Source organism: Centruroides sculpturatus, unplaced genomic scaffold, assembly GCF_000671375.1.
Source record: "Centruroides sculpturatus isolate CEXI.00-Female unplaced genomic scaffold, Cexi_2.0 scaffold21, whole genome shotgun sequence".
Classification (NCBI taxonomy): Eukaryota; Metazoa; Arthropoda; class Arachnida; order Scorpiones; family Buthidae; genus Centruroides; species Centruroides sculpturatus.
This window is the reverse complement of record NW_019384490.1, coordinates 1,339,971-1,363,186: the sequence shown is the minus strand read 5'-3', so window position 1 is coordinate 1,363,186 and position 23,216 is coordinate 1,339,971. Positions and strand designations below refer to the sequence as shown.

The following is a 23,216-nucleotide window of genomic DNA, read 5'->3' as shown; positions in this document are numbered from 1 at the left end:
GCTTGCTCCCTTGTTTATTACGTACATCACCTCAGTGCAGGGTATTTACATTTATTCAAGTGTTGTGCAAATCATGGCTTCTAAAAAACAAAAGTGATTTCAATTTTAATAAACCAAGAAATCATCAGAAGGAGTGAAAGTTGACATGGACTTCCTTGTCAAATGGGGAGAAGTTCAAGAGTTTACGAACACTCACTATCCAAACACAGCTCAGGCCAACAGGATCAATGATCTTTACAATGACACCCTTGCCCATCATTTCTGACAGGTGTTGAAGAAGAGAGAGAAACAGACCACCTTGGACATGTTTTTCAAGAAGCCAGCTGCAAAAAATCAAAGGATGGAACAAGAGGAGTTGACCCTACAAGCTCCGGTAGCCTCTCCTGAATCTGACTCCGATTAAAAAAACAATAAAAAGAGACCTGCTGCAATGTGTAAAAAGTCTGTATCTGTATGAATGTGTGAAGAAAGTGTTCCTCCACCTCCTCACAAAATCTGACTATCTGGCATAATTGGTGACTGCTCCATTTTCATTTTTTTTTATGGTACAGTAAGATTATTTTATGCTGCAGAACAAATTGTGTGTTTTAACATATATTTCTATGGGAAAATGCATTTCATATAACGAACTTTTCACTTAACGGACATGCACCTGGAACGGATTAAGTATGTTATACGAGGCACCACTGTATAATTTATTAAATAATGATGGCTACTTTATTATCATAAATATTTATATTACTTCTGTTATATTGTTATGTTATAGTATAATTTCTACTAATCAAAATATATTTCTTCCATTTTAAAATTTATCATTTATTAAGACATTTAAAATTAAAGTGCACAATAAAAACATTTTTATTAATCTATAATAGCACAAATTTATAAATGTATAGAATGACCTATAACTTATTTCAATTGAAAAACTAAAAACAATGAACACAATGTTTATACATTAGTTCACACTGAGTGAATAGCGAAAGCGAATGAGAAAAGTGAAAAGCAGTTTTTATTCACTTAGCAAAATTGATCCACACAATCAAAAGCAAAAAGTTATTGCAAATTTTAAGCAGCCAATCGTTTGCAAGCAAGAGAAAACAGTATCTTGAAAAACAAAATGACTGCTTCTGATATTCTGTTGTTAACCATGTTTGTTTATTTATTGAGAAAAAAGACATCAAAAAGAAAACGATGCTAGGTGAGAGGAATATTAAAAAGAGTGAATTACAACATTTACTCTATTGCCTGAGAAAGTTTCTGTAGCCATCTTGAAAACAACAAGAACCATGTAACAACTAGTGGAATACGATTGGTGGCAAAATTTTTTCACTAGCAAAAAAGCTCAACAGTTCCAAACTTAAGTGATTCATGAAATGGTAAAATTCACTGGAAACAACATCATGCCTGATGTGTTATTTTCTCTGTTTTTTGCTTTCACTAATGAATCAGGCTCAGTGTGAACTAAGCTTATGCCCCATGATATTCTACATGTATACTGTAATATTTTTTATAACAAAATAAACTCTCTTTGAAGATAATTTAAAAGATGGTTTCAATTAAAGTTTGCATTCTAACATGTATAATATTACCAAAGCTTGTAATTGAAGTAATATCACAACAAGATAAATAACTAGATACAATAAAGTTCATTCATGTGTAGGTAATAATAATTATATTGTTATTTAATCTTCCACAGTTATCAAACTTTCAAATTTATTTTGTTATTGAAATTAAGTTGCAAATTTCAGAGAACATTAAAATGTGAAAAAATATACATCTTAGAATCAAGGAAATATGACATTTGGATAGAACTGCCACATTCAATAAAACAAACCATACTTATCATATGATTGCAATATCAATCAATTCAAATATTAAGTTTATATCAAAATATTAAACTTAAAGAAAACATTGCTATATCTAATGTTATATAAAATAGATCCTTTCTTTTCCTATAAAATAAAAACTGTATTTGAGTAACCAGATTACTTTATTAATAATTCAAATTACTTTTTACAGTGTTCAGGAAAAAGTGGTGTCTGTCCAGATACTAAACTTGGAGGTACAGATGATAGTAAATTGATATATTCACAATATACAAATGGTATTCTCAGTGCCACTTATAAGCGACCTCTCCAAACAGGTAGGCAAAATTTAAATAAAAGTAACAACACACAATATTTTAATTTTATTTAAATAATAAATTGCATGAATTTGTTTTGTTCAGAATTTGTTAAATATAATTTTAAATAAAATGTTACTGTACCTCATACTTTGAATTTAATTCATTCCAGGAGGCTGTTGAAACTCTGAATTGTTTGAAGTCTGAAACAATTTTCCCCATTAGAAATAATGGAAACTAGATTAATCCATTCCCAGATCCTAAACAATCCCTATTACGTACATAGCAAATACATAATTTAAGATAAAAATAACACATTTAAATGTCCTAAATAGTAAATAAAATACGTAAATACTATATTATAAGATTAAAATTGCATTTACTGGTCCCACACAGACTTCGGCATTTAAACATGGCCACCAGATCTGCCACGCAAGTACATTTTCATGCTTTGCAATAATTTTTTTTTATTTCATCTTAATCGTTGATACTACTCTTAGGCTTCATTGCTTCCACACACTTCTTGGATGCCTGACTTAAAAATCAGGATTGTATATATAACCAAACACACTAAAAATAAAGTGGAAAGAGCACTGAAAACACATTTACACAGCAAATGCAGTTTTTCACTGTGCATACAGTTTGAATATAGAAGCATTGCCTGAACTCTGATCAAATATAACATTCAAACTCTGGAATGTTTGAAATTATAATCATTCAAAGTACAAGGTACCACTATTAAAAAGCTGAGAATTAATAACGTTATACGATTAATAATTATAAAAAATAAAATGATTTATAAACAATTACAGATTTAAAAAACATTTTTTTACATAATTTTAAATGAAAACTTTATAAATTAAAGCAAAATAAAACAATAAATGTTATTTCTAAAATACTTCAATGAATTGATGATATTGATTTTTCTAACTATAATAGGTGATGCCCAAGATCAATCAGTTCCATCTTCTGATCCAGTAACTGTTATAGCAGCAATTGGACCCTTAAATAGTTTATTAGAAGCTGCTTATCATCCTGTATATTATACTAAACGTAAATTATTTTATTTATTTTTTAATATAATCTATTATTATAATTAAATATAATTGAAATTTGTATGATAATTTGAAAAACTAATTTAGTTACTGAAATCAATATGCTTTTAAAAATCTTAAGATAACCACAAAAATAAAATACTGTTAAAGTTTTTAGTGTACAGCTTTATAACAGTAAGAAAATTCATTTTGAATCTTTTGAGTCTTTGAAATAATGAAAACCTAGAATATTTTTGCATGAAGTTTCAGTAAGACCTATAAATATTTAAATTTTATTTAGAGATTAAAAGTATGTAAGTGGATGTATGAAAAATTTATTTTTGTACCATTTTCAAAACTATGGTAATTTTATTAGCAGAAGGTTCTATGTGATATCTGTTAATCATGTGTCCAGTTTTTGACCTCCTTTTCTCCTCATTGTTTATAATGATGTACTTTTGGCAAACCTCCTGCCTTTAATTACCTGTACAATAGTTCATGGATCGTGATATCAAAGAACTGACTTTAAAAAGTTCTGTGAATATTTTCTAGCCAATAGTTTATTTACATGACTAGTAAGTAGGCTCATCAAAAAAAATTCATATGTCACCAATCCACTAAACAGAGTATGCAGACAATGTCTCAACTCCCTCATCCATCATTTACAATGATGTACATTTCATGAATCGCCCTCTTTCTTAAACTGTACACATAATTAATGATGACCCCATAAAATGAATGAAATTAGACATGCTTGTAAATAATAGTTTACCTATGTCAGATATTAATATGTATAGAAAAATTTAATACATATTTAACCTTTTCCATTTATTCTCTTTGTTTTTTTATTTTTTACTATAAAAGAAATACATCATATATCAGATATGAAACAAAATAATCATTGTTCTGCTAATTGGATAAACTGTTATGAAGCAACAGTTTATCCAATGCTGTTAATATATTATTATATTTAATATTATACAATAATTATATATATTTATGATAGGATATAGACTTTAGACCTATAACATAATTTAAAAACTCCTAAAGTCTGTAAAAATATAAAATTAAGGATTGTTAGAATGAATAAGACTTTTTAGATTGTTAAGAATTGAATAAGATTGTTAGAATGAATAAGAGAATGAATATATTATTATATAATATATATAAGACAAGAAGAGAAGCTTCTTGTCTTATATATATTATATATAGTAAATGTAAAATTTTACAAAAAATTAACATACTGTTTGAGTTAGTAATTTGTTTTTTTTTTCACATCTTATAATACAAATTGCTAGAAGAACTATAATTTAACATTGAAATTTAGATAGTCAGAGGGTAAAATGACATATCACTTTTAATTGAGTTTATTGTAGTTATAACTTGTCACTAAATACTTGTATGTTTATCATATTAACATCCTAGACAAATTTGCTTCATTTTCACATACATAAGCAAAAGATAACATTATAACATTCTAAAAAAAATGGACTATAAGTTTTTTTAGTTTCCCAAAGTTGACTTTTTTTATGCCCTTTTACCCTCTTCTGTTTACTTATTGAAATTCAAAGAAACAACAATAGATCTATAGGAGATTTAATTTTAAAAGTGGTTTTCATTAAGTACGATTTTATATTATTGTTTTTATATTCTGACAGATATAATTTTTATTATTATTCTCTTAATTCATACCTTTTATTAAAGGTATAGACAATAGCAGATCTAGAAATCTTTAGAGAAGTGCAGAAAGGAAACAATGTGCCTTATAATTTTTTTTATTTCTGATGTATTTGGATTTACTCAGAAAAAACCCTAAGAAGGATAATGCAATTACATCCTGCACACCCTCTAAATCTACTCCTGAATATAGGATATGTTATTTTCAGATTAATTAATTAATTTCAAGTCATACTATATTTACAAATGTTTTACTTTTTAATTAAAATGTTAAACATCCATAAATGATAATATTTAATGATCATACTTATCATAATTATAAGTTGTCTGAATTTTATTGGATTGTTTGGAAAGTAATTTCGTTTTTTTTCTATGGAAAAAAAACACAATATTTTTATAATAAATAAATATTTTATTGAATTATATATTGACCATTTTGGTCAAATACCTGTTGTCATCGTTTCTGGTAGTAGCATGATTTCACATTCATAAAAGTTTTGATTGTTGATTACAAAAACTGATTCAAGTGATTTTTGACATTGTCATTTCAAGTAAATGTCTTACAGTTAAAAAAAATTTGTATAGACTGGAACAAGTAATAATCTGAATGTGCTCTGTCTGGCAAATATGGTTGGTGTGATAGCACATCCCATCTAAGTTATAACAGTTTCTGACGAGTTACCAAACTTGTGTGAAATTTGACATTTTCGTGGTAAAACACTACACCTGTTTTGTTGATCAATTCTGACCACCTTTTCTGTTTGATGATATTACTCAATTTGTTTACTCGATGGCAGTACACTTTCGAATCAATTGTTAAATTATCTGGTAAAAGCTCCAAAAAAAATTTTCTTAAAATCCCACCAAAGAGAGCATCTCTCTTTAAGAATATGTGGAACTCATATATCAAGCTTTGAAACTAAACCAATTTGTTTCAAGTAATCATAAACAGTTGAATTTGACAAATTTAATCTCTTAGTGATTTCACGTATTATTATTCGGCAGTTTGCTTCAATCAGTGCCTTTATTTTGTTTTCATTGCTTCAACTGGCCATTCAGAACGTGGTGCATCTTCAATATTGAAATTGCCAGAACAAAATTTTGTAAACCGGTTTTGGCACTGTCGTTCTGTCAATACATCTTCTCCATACATGTCACAATTTTTTTCTTGCTTGAACATCATTCTTACCTTTTCAGTAATAAAAGAGCAAAATATGCCGAAAATGTTGCTTTCGATCTTCCATATTTGATGGGACACAAAAAATAAACAATTACACAAAATCAAACAAAATTTTTTACAAATAAGCCTTAAAATGCTAGCTGTCAAAATATATAATGATAATACAGTTTAGAATGAAAATGGTGGGAAAAATATGACTAATTTGTCTAGTGGTAAAAAAACAAAATTATTTTCCAAACAACCCAATAAATTAGGCAATACTTATTTCTCAGTAGCAATCTATCATATTTTCATTCCTTTAAATTCTGTATTTTCTTTTTTCTTGTAACATTTTCATTAGATTGTTTTTTCTAAGATACTTTATTATATGCAGAAATTTTTATTTCTTCTAAGATCTAAACTTTGCTATATACTATTATGAGAATGATTTATATTCCTTTAAAATATAATTTTAAAAGAACTGTTGTTTCTTTACTTGATATGAGTATCAGTATCAATATTTATAGTGTAATATGACATTGCAATATTATTCTAAAATAGTATTGTATTCTAACAGTTTCTAATTGGATTGTTAAATTATAACGATATTCTAATCTATTATCAAAATCTATTCAAAAGAAATGAATGAATGAAATAACCTCCCAAGACTACATAACAGACCACTTGTCTCCGAGTTAGCATAATTTTCTGTTTAATTAATAGTCCTAACATAATATTTTTAAGAAAAGTTCTGAATCCTTTGCTGATGTATTTTAATATTTGCAAAAATGTTTCTCTTGCTATTATTTAAAAAAAATAAAAAACCTTACTCATACTCATGTTTAGAGATTAATCAGGTATTTTTGTCATGCAGTGTTTGAATACTTGCATGATCTCAAGAATTCAAAAGGATTATTGATGTGTAGAAATTATTTTTAAAATAAATAAGACAATAAACTATAAATCTCTCTTTTAATTGATATCAAATTATATTAACAAGAAATTAACAAAAGAACATTAGAAAATTTATTAGTACTTTAGGCAAAGTTGTCTGTTATATAGAGGAACAAATCTATTGAATAGAACAAAATTCAAATAAAACAAACAGCTTTTTGAAAATTCAAACATGTGTAAAAGGTAATTAAACTATTATTAATATAATAAATATTCCTTGATGCTTCTTAATTGGAGAATGGGTTGATTGCGTAGTCTTTTCATTTTTATTAGGACATTTTTGCTAAAAATAAGTCTCCAAGTATTTCAAGATGAATAAATAATTTGTTTCGTCCATGAAGTTTTTAAATTTTCATGTATTGTTAAATATGCAGCTTAATAATTATCTTAATGTAGGTTATATTACATTTATATTTTGGTTATTACAATGTAGTACAAAATTGAGGGTTGTTTCCAGGTGATATATTCTTAACACTCAAAAAACCTTAACAGTCCAGTACTAAATATTTAGTAGAATACAAACGTTTTCAACTATACTTTTGGTCTTCTTCAAGTTTAAAAAAACCAGTGAGATTCAAACAAGTGAGTTCAAAGAACAAAAATTACAAAATTATTTTCAAAAAATTTGGAACAGCACAAGCAGGTTTTTTAAAACCATGGAACATTCTAAACTTGCATGTAAACAGTTACACATGCATGTTACCATGGTGACAGAATGGTATATGTAGTGCAAACATTGATATAACTACATACGTATAAACACATACATATATCAACTAACGGAGGGTGGGGATGTGGTTTCTAACTGCTGATGCGGGGTTGCCAGTACCTCCATGCATGAGACATATTGATGGCATCCTTATAGTTAATACAATTGGTATATAACCTGGCTTTGTATATTTCCATTGTTTCCAGGTTTCGAAGGTGTTCCACACGATGAGACATCCTGATCAGTTTGGCCTCCTGTAGGTCAGCTCTTATGCCAGAGTCAGTGGCATAAGTGGATAGGGTGGTGGTATGCTTTTTATTATCGATATCGTATTTGTGTTCCTGCACTCTTTTGTTAAGGGAGCATTTTGTGGACCCAATATATACCAACTTCCTTTGGAACCTGTTGTCATATAGAAGAACCATGTATACACCTGACACGTGTTTTTTATTTATGGTATACATGGTTCCTCTATGGGACAACAGGTTCCAAAGGGAGTTGGTATATATTGGGTCCACAAAATGCTCCCTTAACAAAAGAGTGCAGGAACACAAATACAATATCGATAATAAAAAGCACACCACCGCCCTATCCACTTATGCCACTGATTCCTTCTGTATTCTATTAAATATTTAGTACAGTAGAACCTCGAAAACTCGTCCCTCGATAACTTAGCACTCCGGATAACTGGTCCACACCTTGGCAGGGCGAAAAAATCCTTAGTTAATTAATTTTCATTATAGACAGCTTTATAAAAGTATAAAAGCTCTCATAAAGTATTTTTCTGAGGTCTGTCTTATCAGGTAAATTACTGTACACAGTGTATTCATTAATTTTCATTTTCATGTAGTGGCTCTATGCCTTCATAAAGGACGTACTTTTCCTTTGTTTAAGGGTATTTGGGCAGTTTATTCTCTGTTATATTCTGTACAAGTAAATACTGTACAAGTACAGTACAGTATTTTCTGAGGAAATACTCGTACTTATTTTTTTTAACCCCATTCCCGATAACTCGGCATTTTCACAAACTCGGCCACCCTTCGGTCCACATTAGGTCAAGTTTTCGAGGTTCTACTGTACTGGACTGTTAAGGTTTTTTGAGTGTTAATTTATATGCGTTACAGTATTCGTATATGAACGTTTTTAATTTAAGATATATTCTTAATTTTTATTCCAACTTCCATTCATTCCTAACATTACAGAAAAGTGCCTGATTGTCAAGAGCATTGAATTATTTTTCATCTTTAAACATTCAAATAAATAAAACACCATTTTTTAAAATCAAACAATACTATAGCCTAACTTTAAATATTTTTGGAATATTACAAATTCTATCATCAAGAGATTTTCTTTTACTTATGTTAATAATGGCCTTAACATATATAGTCTTCTTTCTTAGTCCAAAAACAGAAACAATCTTCTAATCCCTAGGATTAGGAGATAGTTTGTTATATCTCTTAATTCCTTTCAGCTTCCCTCCTAATTCAGATAAATCCTAATCTCTGAGATTACGAAATATATATGAATTATATCTACTAATCCATTGGATTAGAATATATTTTTTCACTTTTTGGTCTCAAAAAAACAACCAGAGAAGTGCACATAGTTTTACATATAATTTCCACGTCATAAAGCATAAGTTATGATAAACTGAATCCTATTGTTCTAAACTAAATAACATCAAATATTGTGATGTTTAACAACTATCAAATATCAACTATTTTTAGTTGTTTATTATTTATAATATTGGGCAACAATAATCAAAGATCTAACTATAAAAATGATAATGTTTATTAGTAAATTTAATATTCTCAAATTAATTAATGCTTAAGATTCAATAGGTTAAAGTAATAAACATATTTTTATGTAATACTTTTCTTCATTATTTATTATATGTCATAGAATTCCTTTGCTGGAAATGTTTAAACAGATAAAATGAAACTTGGAATTATAATTCAAACAAAAATGATCAAATTTTTCAGGGCTCCATTAATTAATTAATGTAATTAATAATGTTACAGAAATTGCAGATTTGAATCTATTCCAAGTCAGTGTTTTCTCTATATTTTTTTAACTTCTTAAGTGAAAATTCTAAATTAATTATTAAAATTTCTGAGAGATGGCAGCTCTATTTACTTCTAGATTAAATTCATTTATGATTAATTAAATTAACAACAAAAAGTTAATCTAGAAAAAATCTTGCAGTCTTATTGTTTATTTCGCAAACAAAATGGTTTTTTGAAAAGTAATGGGAATTATTTTTAATAATTACTTACGTAAAGTTTAATCCTCACATTCAGTTAGTTTAATATCTAAAAAAATGGCTGTGATATACTAATAGAGTTTATAAAAATAAAATTATTATTAAATTTAAGAAATAATTAAATATAAACAATTCAGAGCGAATAAACAGAATTCATTAAACAAAAAAGGAACCCCCAGTGAAAACAAATTTCATTTTTCATCTTCTTTTAATTAATGCTTATTTTTCACATTTTAGTCATTTATATTTGTTATTCTCCACAAAATAAGTAAATAATTGTCTACAACTTCCATACATTTTATTTTTGTTATCACTATAATACAATTTCATTATCTTCTCATCTCATTCATCATATCTTTTATTTTATCTGGCAATTATTGCTGATTCTGTAACTTGAATATTTCTGTAATTCAGTTTTATATCTATTTTTTTATTTTGGAGTTTATTTCAGTGAGTTGCATGATCAATATAATTTTATATCTAAGAATTGGAGTTGCCCCATACAATATGACTGTATTATTCTCTTAGTTTTTATATAAAATAACTGAAAAAATGTCTAAATTGTGAACTTTTATTCATTTTTACAGAAACAATAAGGATTAATTTTGGTCGTAACCCTCCAATGTCTAACTGCGGAGTACTTACTAATGTTGTAAATGAGGAAAAACCAAAACCAAAAAGTTGGTCAATACCAAGAATATCTGATGCTACTACTTTCACAGCACAGATTGGTCCAGCAGGAGGAGAACATGGTTATAAAGCTATTACAGGTAATAATAATGAAATATACAGTAATATTGGTTTAATTCATCTTAATAGAACATTATATATTCCAGGACATCAACCTTGGGGTATCACTTGGTGGATAAATGGAATATTAATACCAGAATTAGTGGTAGTGAGAGGACAAAATTATACCTTTATTGTAGAAGGAGGAAATGATCCAACAAAATCTGCTAGTTATCATCCACTCTACATCACTAATAATAATGAGGGTGGTGGAAGCCAGTTTCTAGAAACACTTGGTTCAGATGTAAATATCACAAACTTTACAAATTGAAAATTGTTTTTAGTTGGAAATTTATATTTAACTGAATATTTACAGAAACATAAGATATATGCTGGTACTACTACTGATGCAAAAGGAAATATTATTCCCATTGGAGGTAATATAATTTTTTATTTATATTTTATTATTTAAAAATAATAATATAATTTTCAATATTCTTTTTGAAAGGAAGTGTGGGTTACTGATTTTAAATTTCTATTGTGAATTTGTAATTACAGAACAATGACTGCTCCCATATGTACAGGGTTGATTATATGATACAGTGGGGTTGATTATATGAGGGTTTTATTTTTATTTTAGGAATTTTTTGCAGATTATATACTGCTGCCAAGTAATACACATGAAAGTTCAGTATATGAACATTTATTGAAGAAATATACATTTTTATTTTCTCCAAATTTAATAATTTAGCATTACTTGATTTATTTGAAATGGCTAAACAACAAAATATATTAATAGATTATTAAATTGATGTCATTAATATCAATGATTCAAGTTTTAATCTATTATAAAATTATCTTTTAAACATTTTGTCAATTCTAATTTAATTTATTGTTATAAAATTTAATAAATAGTTGTAGAATTATTTAATATAAAAATTATAAAATTTTTTGCAAAAAGTATTCTTAAATGTAGAATAAATTACAGTTGGTCGTTATTGTGAGTGGAAGCATAAAACAATTGATATGGCTGATCAATCGCCAACATTTGAGAGTTATAAAGAAACTTTAGAATTAAAATGTGAAGATGGGGAAGCAGGAAAATTTACATGGACACCAGATGAAGATACACCAGATATTGTTTATTATCAGGTATAACTGTATAAGTTATTAATTTGTAAAAATATAATTTATTATTGAAATTTTTTAATATAGGAAAAATTAAAAGAAAAATAAGATTTAAGTTATTGAAAATAGTTTGACTTCAGATTATTGATTTTATTGCATATTTAACTGTTTGCTTTATTGGAGAACTTAATATCATTAATAACACATGACAAATGATGTACCTAGAACTTTTGAGCCCTTCAAATAATCTTTAGAGATATATGCTTAAAATAATTTGTCAAACTTTATTTCTTTATTATGTTAAATTTGACAGTTAAAGTCCAAATTAGTCAGGTTCATAGATCAAATAGTAGAATGCTTGCTTAGCATGCAAGAGATACCAAGAATGTTACTTAGTTCTTTGTGTTTGTCGGGTTCATCCCTCACCATCCAACTACCACACTATAGGCTTGACCTAATACATGATAGATCCAGAAAAAAGATCTCCTCAGTAACCATGGAGAAGAGTCAAAAATCAAAAAGAAAGGTCCAAATTGTTTTGTTATTATGTATGTTCATTTTAATAATATGCATTAATCACAAGAAAGCCTGCAATTAACATTTAATAACATCTATTAGTATTATAATTTAAAATGCTTTTTAATCTGTTTAATAATAATTTATTAATTAATGAAATATTATTTAATTTTAAAGCTATACAGTATCTTCTAAATATTATTTTATCATTATTTCATATCAAACTTATTAATATAATAAGGACATCAGACAATAACAATTACTAAGTTTTAAAATATAAATTTCTTTTCAGTGTTTCACTCATAGAAATTTGGGATGGAAAATCTTTGTAACAGATGGTGTCAGTCAGATCAGGTGTATTGCTTCGATAGTTATTTTACTCCAGATATTACTGCGGGTCATCTAGAATTATTTATTTTTATTTTTTTGTTTTTTTTGTTTTACAGTTGAAGTTACTATGTCAAGAGAGCTTTATCATTTTCTAACTTCCAGAAATCAAATTCTTAAATCTGTTATTTTGAAAAAATTTATCAAAATATTTATACAATATCATTTTTTCTTATAAAATTCCAATTGTTATATGAATCTGAACAGAGTCTTCAGTGCCAATGTTTTGTAATTAATGGGCTCCTTCTAATTATTTTTAATTTAATTTTTAAGTGAAATTATTGTTCTAAAGTCCCAGTATTTTTTTTTATGTTTTTAATAGTGAAAGACATTTTTAAAGTTTTTAAAAGAGGAAAAAAATCCTGAAATTAGTATTTTTTTTTAAAGAAACAGATATATAATATGTCATTACTTTTTATTGAAGCGTAGAATTTAATTTCAATTTTAAATGTGTAATTGTTAAATAAGTTTCCCCCTCTATTGTTTTCTATGGAAAGTACTTAAATTTTAATATTGAATTTCCCTTCCAAACAAGAATCTAATATGTCTGATAAGTTAATTAAGTAACAAAATTCATGGAAACCACAGAGGGGTCTCCCGGGGTGATTTATTAAGCCCCAATTTAGATTTATCACATAACTACAGATGGTCAATTGTTACATAAATATGGGACCAAGATGCATTTAATAATTAGTTAAACTACTGTAAAATTAGAACCATTAAATCACACAATGCCCTAATCGTGGAACGTTTTAAAAGGATGAAAGTGACTTAATCCCAATGAATATCTGATAGAAAAAATACAAAATTTATTGTTATCTTTAGACAGAATAAATGTGTGCAATGTTGAAAATCTGGAATATGAATTTATTACGTAAAAAAATAAATAAATGTGCTTGTTTTATAAAATTAATGTATGTTATTCAGTGTCACATGTAAGAAAATGCAATTGTATATATAAATACCATTTTGAGACTGACTTGTAACTTTTACAAGAGAGTTTATATATGTAAATCTTGTTAATTGTAATAGCAAATTGCCAAAATTCCGTCCATTGTACTTGTATTAATTATATCTAACCACATCACATTGTAAACACGAAAATAACACTTACTTCTCTTTCTCTCTATGTAAATAACGAATATTACTAGAATGTTTTTTTAAACTATTATAGATTCATGCCACAACACCAGCTCTAACTTCTGGTTTTTATCGGAAAATTCAGCCTACGAACAAACTAAAAAAAATACACCTAGATTTTAGATAAAACAGTAGAATAAATGGATCATAAAATAGGAAGCATGCTGTGGATATTCTTCAAACGAACTTTTCTTTTAAAGTTTTTTTTTTTTCTTCCCCCTTTCCGACAAGAACGGGATGCTTGTTACAGAACAGCTTATCTAATGAACAAGAACTGGATTACCCGAGTCTGCCCCAGCGAATTTTGAGTAAATGCAGATGCACCGTTTTTCCGCTGCACCCAATGACATGCAAATTACGTTAGTATGCCAACCTGAATTCGCTCTAAGTTTATTTCTTCATTCGTGCACAGTGTTCCAACTGGTTTCTCTAATAATAGATTTGAAGTTTTTCTAGTTTGTTAGGTTTTTTTTTCTTTTCTTTAACCTCCTCATGAATATTTTAAGAATGGAGCCTATACCCAGATGTAATTTTCATTCGTGATCGGATCATTTGTACTTTATTACGTCTTCTGTAATTAATAAACAATGTTGTTATCGTTTCATTTGGTCTTTTTTCTTACAATAGAGACGATTTAAAGAAAGAAAATGCGCGTGAAAATAGTGTAATCGGCGGTATTTTTTTATTTTTTATTTTTTTGTTTAAAGTGAATGTTTATGGCGCCGGGTACGAAGGAAATTTAAATCAGTTCGGATATTTTGGAGGAAACAAGAAAAATTAAAGTATGTTTTGGTGGCGAAGCCATTCATCATTCGGAGGCTAAGGGTGGTTTGTTACATAGATCCTGGCCAGAGCCGTTTTCCTTAGAAAATCCCACTTTTGCAGCCGTAAACAGCCCGACTCTAGCATTTGCTGGCGAATACATCTCTCATGTAAATTCGACGGAGATGATGGAAGACGTGACGTCACATAGCAAACGAGGAAAAATGACCAATGGGATCAAGGGACGTGACACGGGATTCTCGCCGGATATCTGGGCCACATTCCTTACATTTTCCCATGGGTCGAACGGCAATGCCATCTATCCGTCATAGTTTTCTGGGATGCGGGTTTAGTTTCTCTAATTTCCGCGAAGGTGGAGCTAAAATGCACATAAGTGAAGAGGATGGGAGGATGTTTGCCTAAGAGATGCACTTTTATCTAGACCCCATTGAGTGATCTCAACCATCCAGGGACGCTACTTACGGCTTAATACGCCTCGTTATCCCTTGACATCGTTATTCCGAGGGATGCATTCTTATTCTTCCTACGGGAACGCCCCGTTTCCACTCCAAACATTCAAATGGCTTCTTCCAGAATGGCAAAAACATCCGAATATTATCCAACTTATATTATCCTTCACTAAACAAAACTGCTTTCATTTATTTTTTTTTCTCCTTATCGATAAATCCAACAGTAAAGACCATCCATTCTCCTTCGAAAGTCAGATTTATCCGACCGATATATTAAATTTCGGTAAGTTAATTACTATATAAAAACTTTAACTTCTCTTTATTATCTCACTCGACCTGGAATTTTACAAGATAGAAGTCTCCGTGTTCTATAATAATGCATAAGTTCTCGATAGAAGAGGATAGAAACTTTGATATTCCACTTGGAAAAAAAAACGAAGCTATAAAAGTAATGTTTATGTTTTGATTCGACAGGCTTTCTAGACGGACGGAGAAAATTTTAAACTGTAAATCCACCGATAAGAATCGATGTGGAGATGACAATACTCCACCCTTCCCCGATGAAACGTCAGTTTGTATCCACCCAATAATCAATCAATATTTCAAGTATTTTTCCATTTCCTTTTTCATTCAAACTCTATTCTCGTTATATTTTATTCATCATCCAGCTATAATATCCTTTCTTGTTATAGAAATTTTGCATTTTCATTCTATAAACCGCAAGAAAAAACTTCATCCCCGACTCTGTATAATAACACATCTAAAAGAAGGAGTCAACCCTCCCCCCTTTATAAACGATAAATTACGGCTCTAATTTCCAGTTTTTTAAATAGAAATATATCAGAAAATATTCTTTAATCAGTTATAAAACGGAAATATATAATATTTTTCCACTCGGAGAAGAAAAATTCAAGTTAACACGTGGGAAAGATATCATTCGTCTTTTAATAACAAACATATGGAACGAGTTGTCCACTCGTATTATTTGGCTCCCTCGTCACATTAAAATTCAGCAATTGCTCGCGCTCGACAATACATCACCCATGCTAATCAGTATGAAGTTACTAATGACATTGGAGATGACAAAAATTGACTGCAAAACTGATTGGAATATAAAACTGCTCAGAATATTCAGAAATACATTTTTTTTTTCCTTTCCTCTTTCTCTTTTTTAGACACGTAACGCATTTCTAAATTTGAATGACTGCGATCTCGTGACAGACCAATTACTGCATCTGTTTTGTGGCATTTTTTTCGTCTTCCTCCCTCTTGCCTGTTTTTTGTCGACTTGTAACTTTGACGGCATTACGATAAATATGGAAGAAAACATGTCGCTACATCACAATTGTTTACTAACTCTACGCTAAAAGAAAACTTTATAACCGTTTCTCGTCTTGTTTAAAGCCTTAAATTATCATCTTAAACATATCTACGTCATTAAAATCTTCATTAATCTTCGGATTCTGTCGTCGTCATCATCCAGTTTACCGAATTAATTACTTTTTAATCAAACTTTATAAGTATTGAAAGATACAGTAAATCTTATATAAGTTATCGAATGTGGTAACGCTCTATAGAGTGATTCTGACACCCGAATAATCGCGTTAATTCTATTGGGAAAGCGAATTGTAAAGGTTCAACAATAGATACCGAGGTCAACGCATCAATATTCCTCCAAGTAATTAGCATAACTCCAACCGAAATTAACATAAGAATTATAAATTTATAACAAACATTTCGTCGGACTGATAGAAATCCGTGGCGATAAGAGGGAGGATTGTTTAGCACTAACAATAATCCTCTAATTTTAGATATTTCCACGACCGAACGACCGAGTTTATAAGTTTTACTAATATAAACTAGGATTAACCTGTTTATAGTGGGGTTTCGGTAACGAAAACGTCTGTCGAAACGCTCTTTTAAAACAGATAATGGCTGTTTATGGATAAAGAATTCGCATAAGTTATCTCTTCTTGCAATCTGTAACACGATAGGAAAAAAAAGGAAACATTTGAAAAGTAAGCGGATTACTCTGTGAAAACCGTATCAAATATGGCATTTAGGTTATTTACCTTTCATCGGGATCAATTATAAGGAAAGTAAACACGAGAAGAGGACTATAGTATTAATATTAAGTAACGAGACGTTTCTGTGGAACATGTCGAGAGGGAAATGCATCCGATAGATTGATACAGAAGAGGGTCGATGCGTAAGAACGAAAGTATTTCTGGGCATTTGGAAAATCGGAAAATTCGGAGATTGGCATAAGGGAAAAAAGGTGTGGAGGAGGATGCGACGATTATTGTGTAGAAGGCCAATTTGGAATGGGAAATGAAGAGAAGGAAGGAAAAAATTCTCGGACAAGGATGGAACGAAGCCGGGAAGTTACGGCGGATAATGTGTTAGTTGGAACGTGAGTCCAGCTAATTTCCTCTGCATGTCACGCCACTATTTGACGACACCTCTATCTCCTATCCCTCCCTCATCCTCCACACGTTTGACACGTGTGTAATTGGGTTGTCCCGGGCATGCCGAATGCGCGGCAAGTTCAGCTTCCCGTCGGCAGACACTTGGGAATTGGCGGAGAAATAATAACTTAGCTAGTATCGCCTAGTCCTCTCCCTCCCTCGCTCTTGCCTGCTTGCTAAGCAATTTACCTTTCTAGTGGATCCAATTTTCAAAGCGAGAGTCTGACAGTAATTTGTTCTGTGTTTTAATCTCGTTTAGAGAAAGCTCATAAATAATTTAGCTCCCAGTTTCAACGCTCTCGCTGCTCACCCGCTCTCTGCTTCTTCCTCCCCTCCCTACCAACTAAATTTACTCGCTACATAGTCTGCAGCTCCGAAATCAACTCCATCTTCTTCTCCCCTTCAACCTTCCATCCCCGTACGACTTCAGTCCGAGCCCTTGTTCACCAATTATGCAACGGAGAAGGCCTTTTAAAACACCAGATGAATGCCGAAACCGGTTAGATCTTTTTATATTATCTGTATTAACCAATGAATGGAGACGTTCTACGACGAAAAAACCGGGGATCCGGGCCGATTTAACTTGTAATTGAGACCGAATTTGTCACATTCCGCAACGGCCCCTTCGCACTTTATGAAAATATTATGATTTCTCCGACCAATCCATTCTCTTCTTGCCAAATAATTCCACAATCTAGCTTATTTCCGAACATTTTTTTAAGATAAATATATTATTTTTCTTTCTACAAACGATATCCTCTCTGTTTTCCTTCGTAGAAATGGATTTTATAGCGAATAGGACTCATTTTTTATCGTTTCGATTATTCTCCCACGCTCTCGTTCTCCACTTTAACTGTACAAATGAATGAGTATGGTCAATAAAAGCGAAAATCGGATAACAGATTCGATTATCCGGTAACTATGTATAATTTATCCAGAAAATATAATCAAAAATCCTAAACGAAATGTTCTCTTTTGCTGCTATGTTAAGGCGTTTATCTCCAAATAGGAAGCTTTCGCATCAGTCAATATAAAAGAGGAGGATATATTTGTGTCAAAACAATTTGCTAGAAAATCCGTCAAATATATTTCGTTATCCGCTTGGGTTTTTTTCATTTTCTTATTATTTTACCAACTTTTTTTCCCCTTTGTAATTCTTTTAAGAATGTTTTTTCCCCCTCGTACATTGCGATAATTCATTTAATGTTCGCCTCTTTGTAACCGAATTGTCGTCCTGACAAATTTTATTCTATTTTTTTAATACAGGGGAGAGATTCTATCTAGAGATATTTAACAGTAAATTTGCGGGATGAGGCAAATAAATGCATTAAACAAAGCAAATTCATCGTGTGCCAAGTGGCGAAACTGCAATCGTTCGAATTTGCTGTTGCCTGATCTTCAGGAGCGGAGTCAGATCCAATTACCTTTTAAGTCCCTCGATCCGGGGACGGATAAAGATGTTAGTTCTATTAGGTCTATTTTGTGCCCGATGACCTCAGTCGGGTGCCGAGAGGACAAACTGTTTATGGAGGCGGGAGATGAACAGTCAATAGAGAACTCCTAATCTAATCGGACAACCCTGCAACTAGCATAGATTCTCAATATAATATTTGATTGAGTTAAATGATTTATCTTATAATAAGTTATTAAGCAATTTAAAATGATTAAAAACTATTCAAGTACGTTAAATACTTTCTTAAATATCGAAAAAAAAATGTTTTAAAAATATCAAATTATTCGTTAGATAATGATTTATCCGAAGTTTTTCTAAGCTGGCATCGTTCAGGGTAAGGCGTATAATTGTAGAACTTCTTCCGTTATGAAGTGAAAATTATATAAAAATCTAAAGTTAAGCGTTAAATTTACTCAATTATTATGTATTTTACTTTCTATAAACTCATTTAAACCATTAAAAATTGTCCGTAAGTTCTGTAATAGGGACGACTATAGGCTAAATTCAAGTGCACTCGAACAGTTTTATCCTTTATTATAAATATTTAGCTTGTAATTTGACACTTTTTAATACTAAATCGGCATTTATACTAGAAAAATGACGGCATTAATGAATTATATATAAAATTTCAGCGCTTATTGAGAAGGGGGTGGACGAAGAAAGGTGTTTTATAAGACGTAGAGCGTAGGCAATGATCAGTTGCACTTTATAAGCTGTAGTAGCCGGTTTTAATTAGATATCTAATTTGGCATTAGACTATATAATAATTGCCATCGTTATTACCTTGTTATGCCTGATTAAACTACAATCAGCAAATCTTGTTTACGTATCGACTCGACCGTATTAATTTCCAACAATTTACAACCCGAATTAGTCCACAACTATCTTAAATTAAAGTTTATTTCCTCGGGAATTAAATATTGAAATAATTGAGTTTTATCGAACGTAAAACGAAGTCTGTTAATTGCATAAAAATAACTAAAACGACTCTTTAATTCTGTTTACAAAAGTGCTTTTAGGGGAGAAAAAGAAAAAGGGAAAAAATTTCTCGATATATTTTGACAAATTTTATGGCATACGTACCTCTGGGTCGCAAATCAAATTATCTTTGGTCATTGTAAAGTATCAGGGACATTTAATTAACGAATTTTACTGGCGAAATAAAGTTTAAATCGAATATATCCGACGCCATTTTTCCCCATTCGGCTATTAGGTGACAGAAGTAGATAGCCATGTATCATTGACCCCCGTTGCTTACGACTGCTCGGCGGTCTTCTAAATATACACAGAGACGAAGTACCAACCTCGTTTATAGAAGTATATATATTATTAAAGGTCGACGTATACTTAAGGCGGAGTGATGCTAACAAGAAATTATGTGATCGATGTTAATAAGGCCAGCAAAGAGGAGAGAAGGCAAAAGCCGGCTCACAGTTGACATTAACTATCTCTAGAGATTTTAAATAGGTCCACGAGGTGAACATTTATCCATCGACACAAAGTGAGGAGTAAGATCTACTCTAATGTAACGACGTTATTAAAATTGTGTAAATTTTAATGGCACAATTTACTCGCTGTAGCCAGCGCATGCAAGATTTTCCTCTCCATCCCTCTTATCGGAGCAACACCCCCGAAAACTTTACATTAAAAAATATCGGATAGGTAGAACGTCGACTTAAATATTTTACCGAATAATGCGGACATTGATGGATGTTCGTTACTCAATACGGCAAATTTGTCATGTGCAGTGAAAGAAATGTAACTCCTACATTTGTCTATACAAGACCACAAACCAATGGTTCTGGTGCCAAACCAACAGAGATTGATTGACCTATAACAAAATCGTCAAAAACCTACAAACTTATGCTCCTTATTTCTCATCTTCCTTCCTTCACATGGAATTATGAAACATCTGACATGCGATTTTCTTTGGCTCCAACAAGCTCGGAAAGATGGATGGACGGATTTCACCCTATTCACTTTGTCTACTTGCGGGAGGTGATAGACTCTTCTCCTTGCTGAATATTTCAACATCGTTTCCTGGTCACTCTCTCCCCGAGCACCGAAATCTGATAAAATTTGAAAAATGCTATCCTTAATAAACTCCTTCAAATTTTCATTTACTTAATTCAATAATAAAACAGCAATTCCTTATTTATTCCAAAATATATTTATTTATATCATTTTAATACGTTAAAAAAAAAAAAAATACAAAATAAAATTCACTTCTTTCATTTTTCCGGCTAAAAATTTCTCGCCGGTAGCTTAATTTCACGCCCGAAAATTCGCTTAATTTTCTCCCGGTTTCCGGAAATTATCACCAGATGGCGCGGCGAGAAATTGATTGCCAGCTTCGAGGATTTTTTTTTTTTTTCCGGGTGGAAAAAATCGTTTTAAAATCGTCGGGATCGCGCCTAACATTTTATTTTATTTTATTTCTACTCGAAAACATGATTTTTGGCCATTTTTATAGAATATAAAAGAGCTACGTTTACATCTGGTTGAGGTAATGCGAATTTCGGGTTAAGGTAGGGCGGATCGTTAACGTTCGATCTTTTAGCCAAGTGAAGAACTGTTTGGTGCTTTTCCCAATTATCTGATTGATAGAAAATCAATGAGTCCCTTCGGATACGGACCGCTATTCGTTTTTACATGGTCCAAAGTTTGTTGGTTTGGCTCTTGGGTATTCGAATGTACTTCGTTACTTCTTTCCCAACTGATTCCCACTGATTTTCACACACTTTTACTTGTTGGTCTGTTGAGATCGCTTCCGTGATCTATTTATTTCTAATCAATATAAAAAAAGGTTTCTAACTTTTATCGAAACTTTTCTGCCTTCCGATATATAAGAAAAAAATATCCCAAATATACCCTGTGGCACACAACCTCCAAAAATATCATTTTTTCGGTGTGTTTTTAATGTTAGTAAATCTGCAAAACGCTTCAAAAAATTCAAAAAAATTTCTTACAATTTTTCCGCAAAAATCTTCAAATTATTCTATTAAAAACTTCCGTTTTTATAGCTAAAAAGACTAAAAAAAAAGTTGGTTTTTAGTAGAAAAATATGAAAATTTTGCGGATAAAACTCCCCTAAGGGTTTTTTTTTAAAATGTTTTCTGCAAAAATCTTTAAATTGTCCTCTAAAAAATTTATTTTGCAGATAAAAACATAATTTTTGTAGAATTTTGCTGATAAAACTAGCAAAAACTTCCATTATTTAGAATACTTTTGAAGATTTTTAATCTGCAAAACACTCACGAAGAAATTGATTTTTTGTAGAAAAATATGAAGATTTTGCGTAAACCACTACAAAAAACCATCTTCTTGTAGAAGAATGCAAGATTTTTTTCCAGAAAACACTCTAAAAATATCAGTTTTTTTGAAGTATTTTACAGATGTTTGCCTGTAAAATACTCGAAAAAAACAATTTTTTCCTAGAATAGTTTGAAGATTTCGCGTAAACTTCGACAAGAGAACGAGTGATAAATTCGACTTTTCGACGAAACATCTCATTAAAAATAGAAACTCGACTCATTAAAGTGACGATCATTAATCAGAATACTTTTAATAATAAAATTAAAATTAACGCCTTTATTAATTTATTGTTTAATAAATACGACGATGAAGTAAATGAAGTTTTATATATAAAACTTGAAATATTTTTGATGGAATTGCGGGGATGAGCATTGGAGTCGAGTGAGGATTTTTCTTTTATTTTTTTTAAAAGAGAAAACTTAAACGGTAATTAGGTAATTCGTAACTGTCGAGGACGTTAATGCTAGAAAACATTATTTATTTAACGTCGGCAATAAATCTATTTTCGTCGAGTGATGCTCGAAAAACTCTAGATATATCTTTAATGCGTTAATAGAGAGTTAAATAGAAGTGTCCAATAATAACATTAATGTCGGATAGTTTTGTACGAACGGAAGTTAATCCGTAAACAGTCCCCGTTGTGGAAATAAGTGATGATTATTCTGGGTGTTGGCTTAGTTACGCCCCTTCATTTCCAGAAACGGTGTCGACTTTCTACCATATTAGACCAAACAACTGTTTTTCGAGACCCCAACGGTGACATTTTCTCCATAATTGTCGCTTTAACTTCGATAATACGTTCACAATTATCTACATTTTTTTTTAACTTCTCGGTATTATCTCTTTGTTCCGACTACTCGATCGTAACCCATTGGTCTATAATCACATTATCGGTCGCTTCGAGTAATTACAACGATGAGTTATTACTAA

At 30.4% G+C, this 23,216-nt stretch overlaps 1 protein-coding gene across 1 annotated transcript in view; it reads left to right on the top strand.

Annotated features, from left to right (window-relative positions):
• LOC111621741 (protein Skeletor, isoforms B/C-like) overlaps positions 1–13,002 on the top strand; it is a 66,358-nt gene extending 53,356 nt beyond the window's left edge. The window contains exons 17-23 of the mRNA XM_023363968.1: positions 1,985–2,143; positions 3,062–3,175; positions 10,506–10,688; positions 10,755–10,951; positions 11,024–11,084; positions 11,636–11,799; positions 12,584–13,002. Of these exons, the coding sequence (XP_023219736.1) occupies positions 1,985–2,143; positions 3,062–3,175; positions 10,506–10,688; positions 10,755–10,951; positions 11,024–11,084; positions 11,636–11,799; positions 12,584–12,697 (992 nt within the window). The 3' untranslated portion in view covers positions 12,698–13,002. The remainder of the gene's footprint in view (positions 1–1,984; positions 2,144–3,061; positions 3,176–10,505; positions 10,689–10,754; positions 10,952–11,023; positions 11,085–11,635; positions 11,800–12,583) is intronic.
• The last annotated feature ends 10,214 nt before the right edge of the window (positions 13,003–23,216 follow it).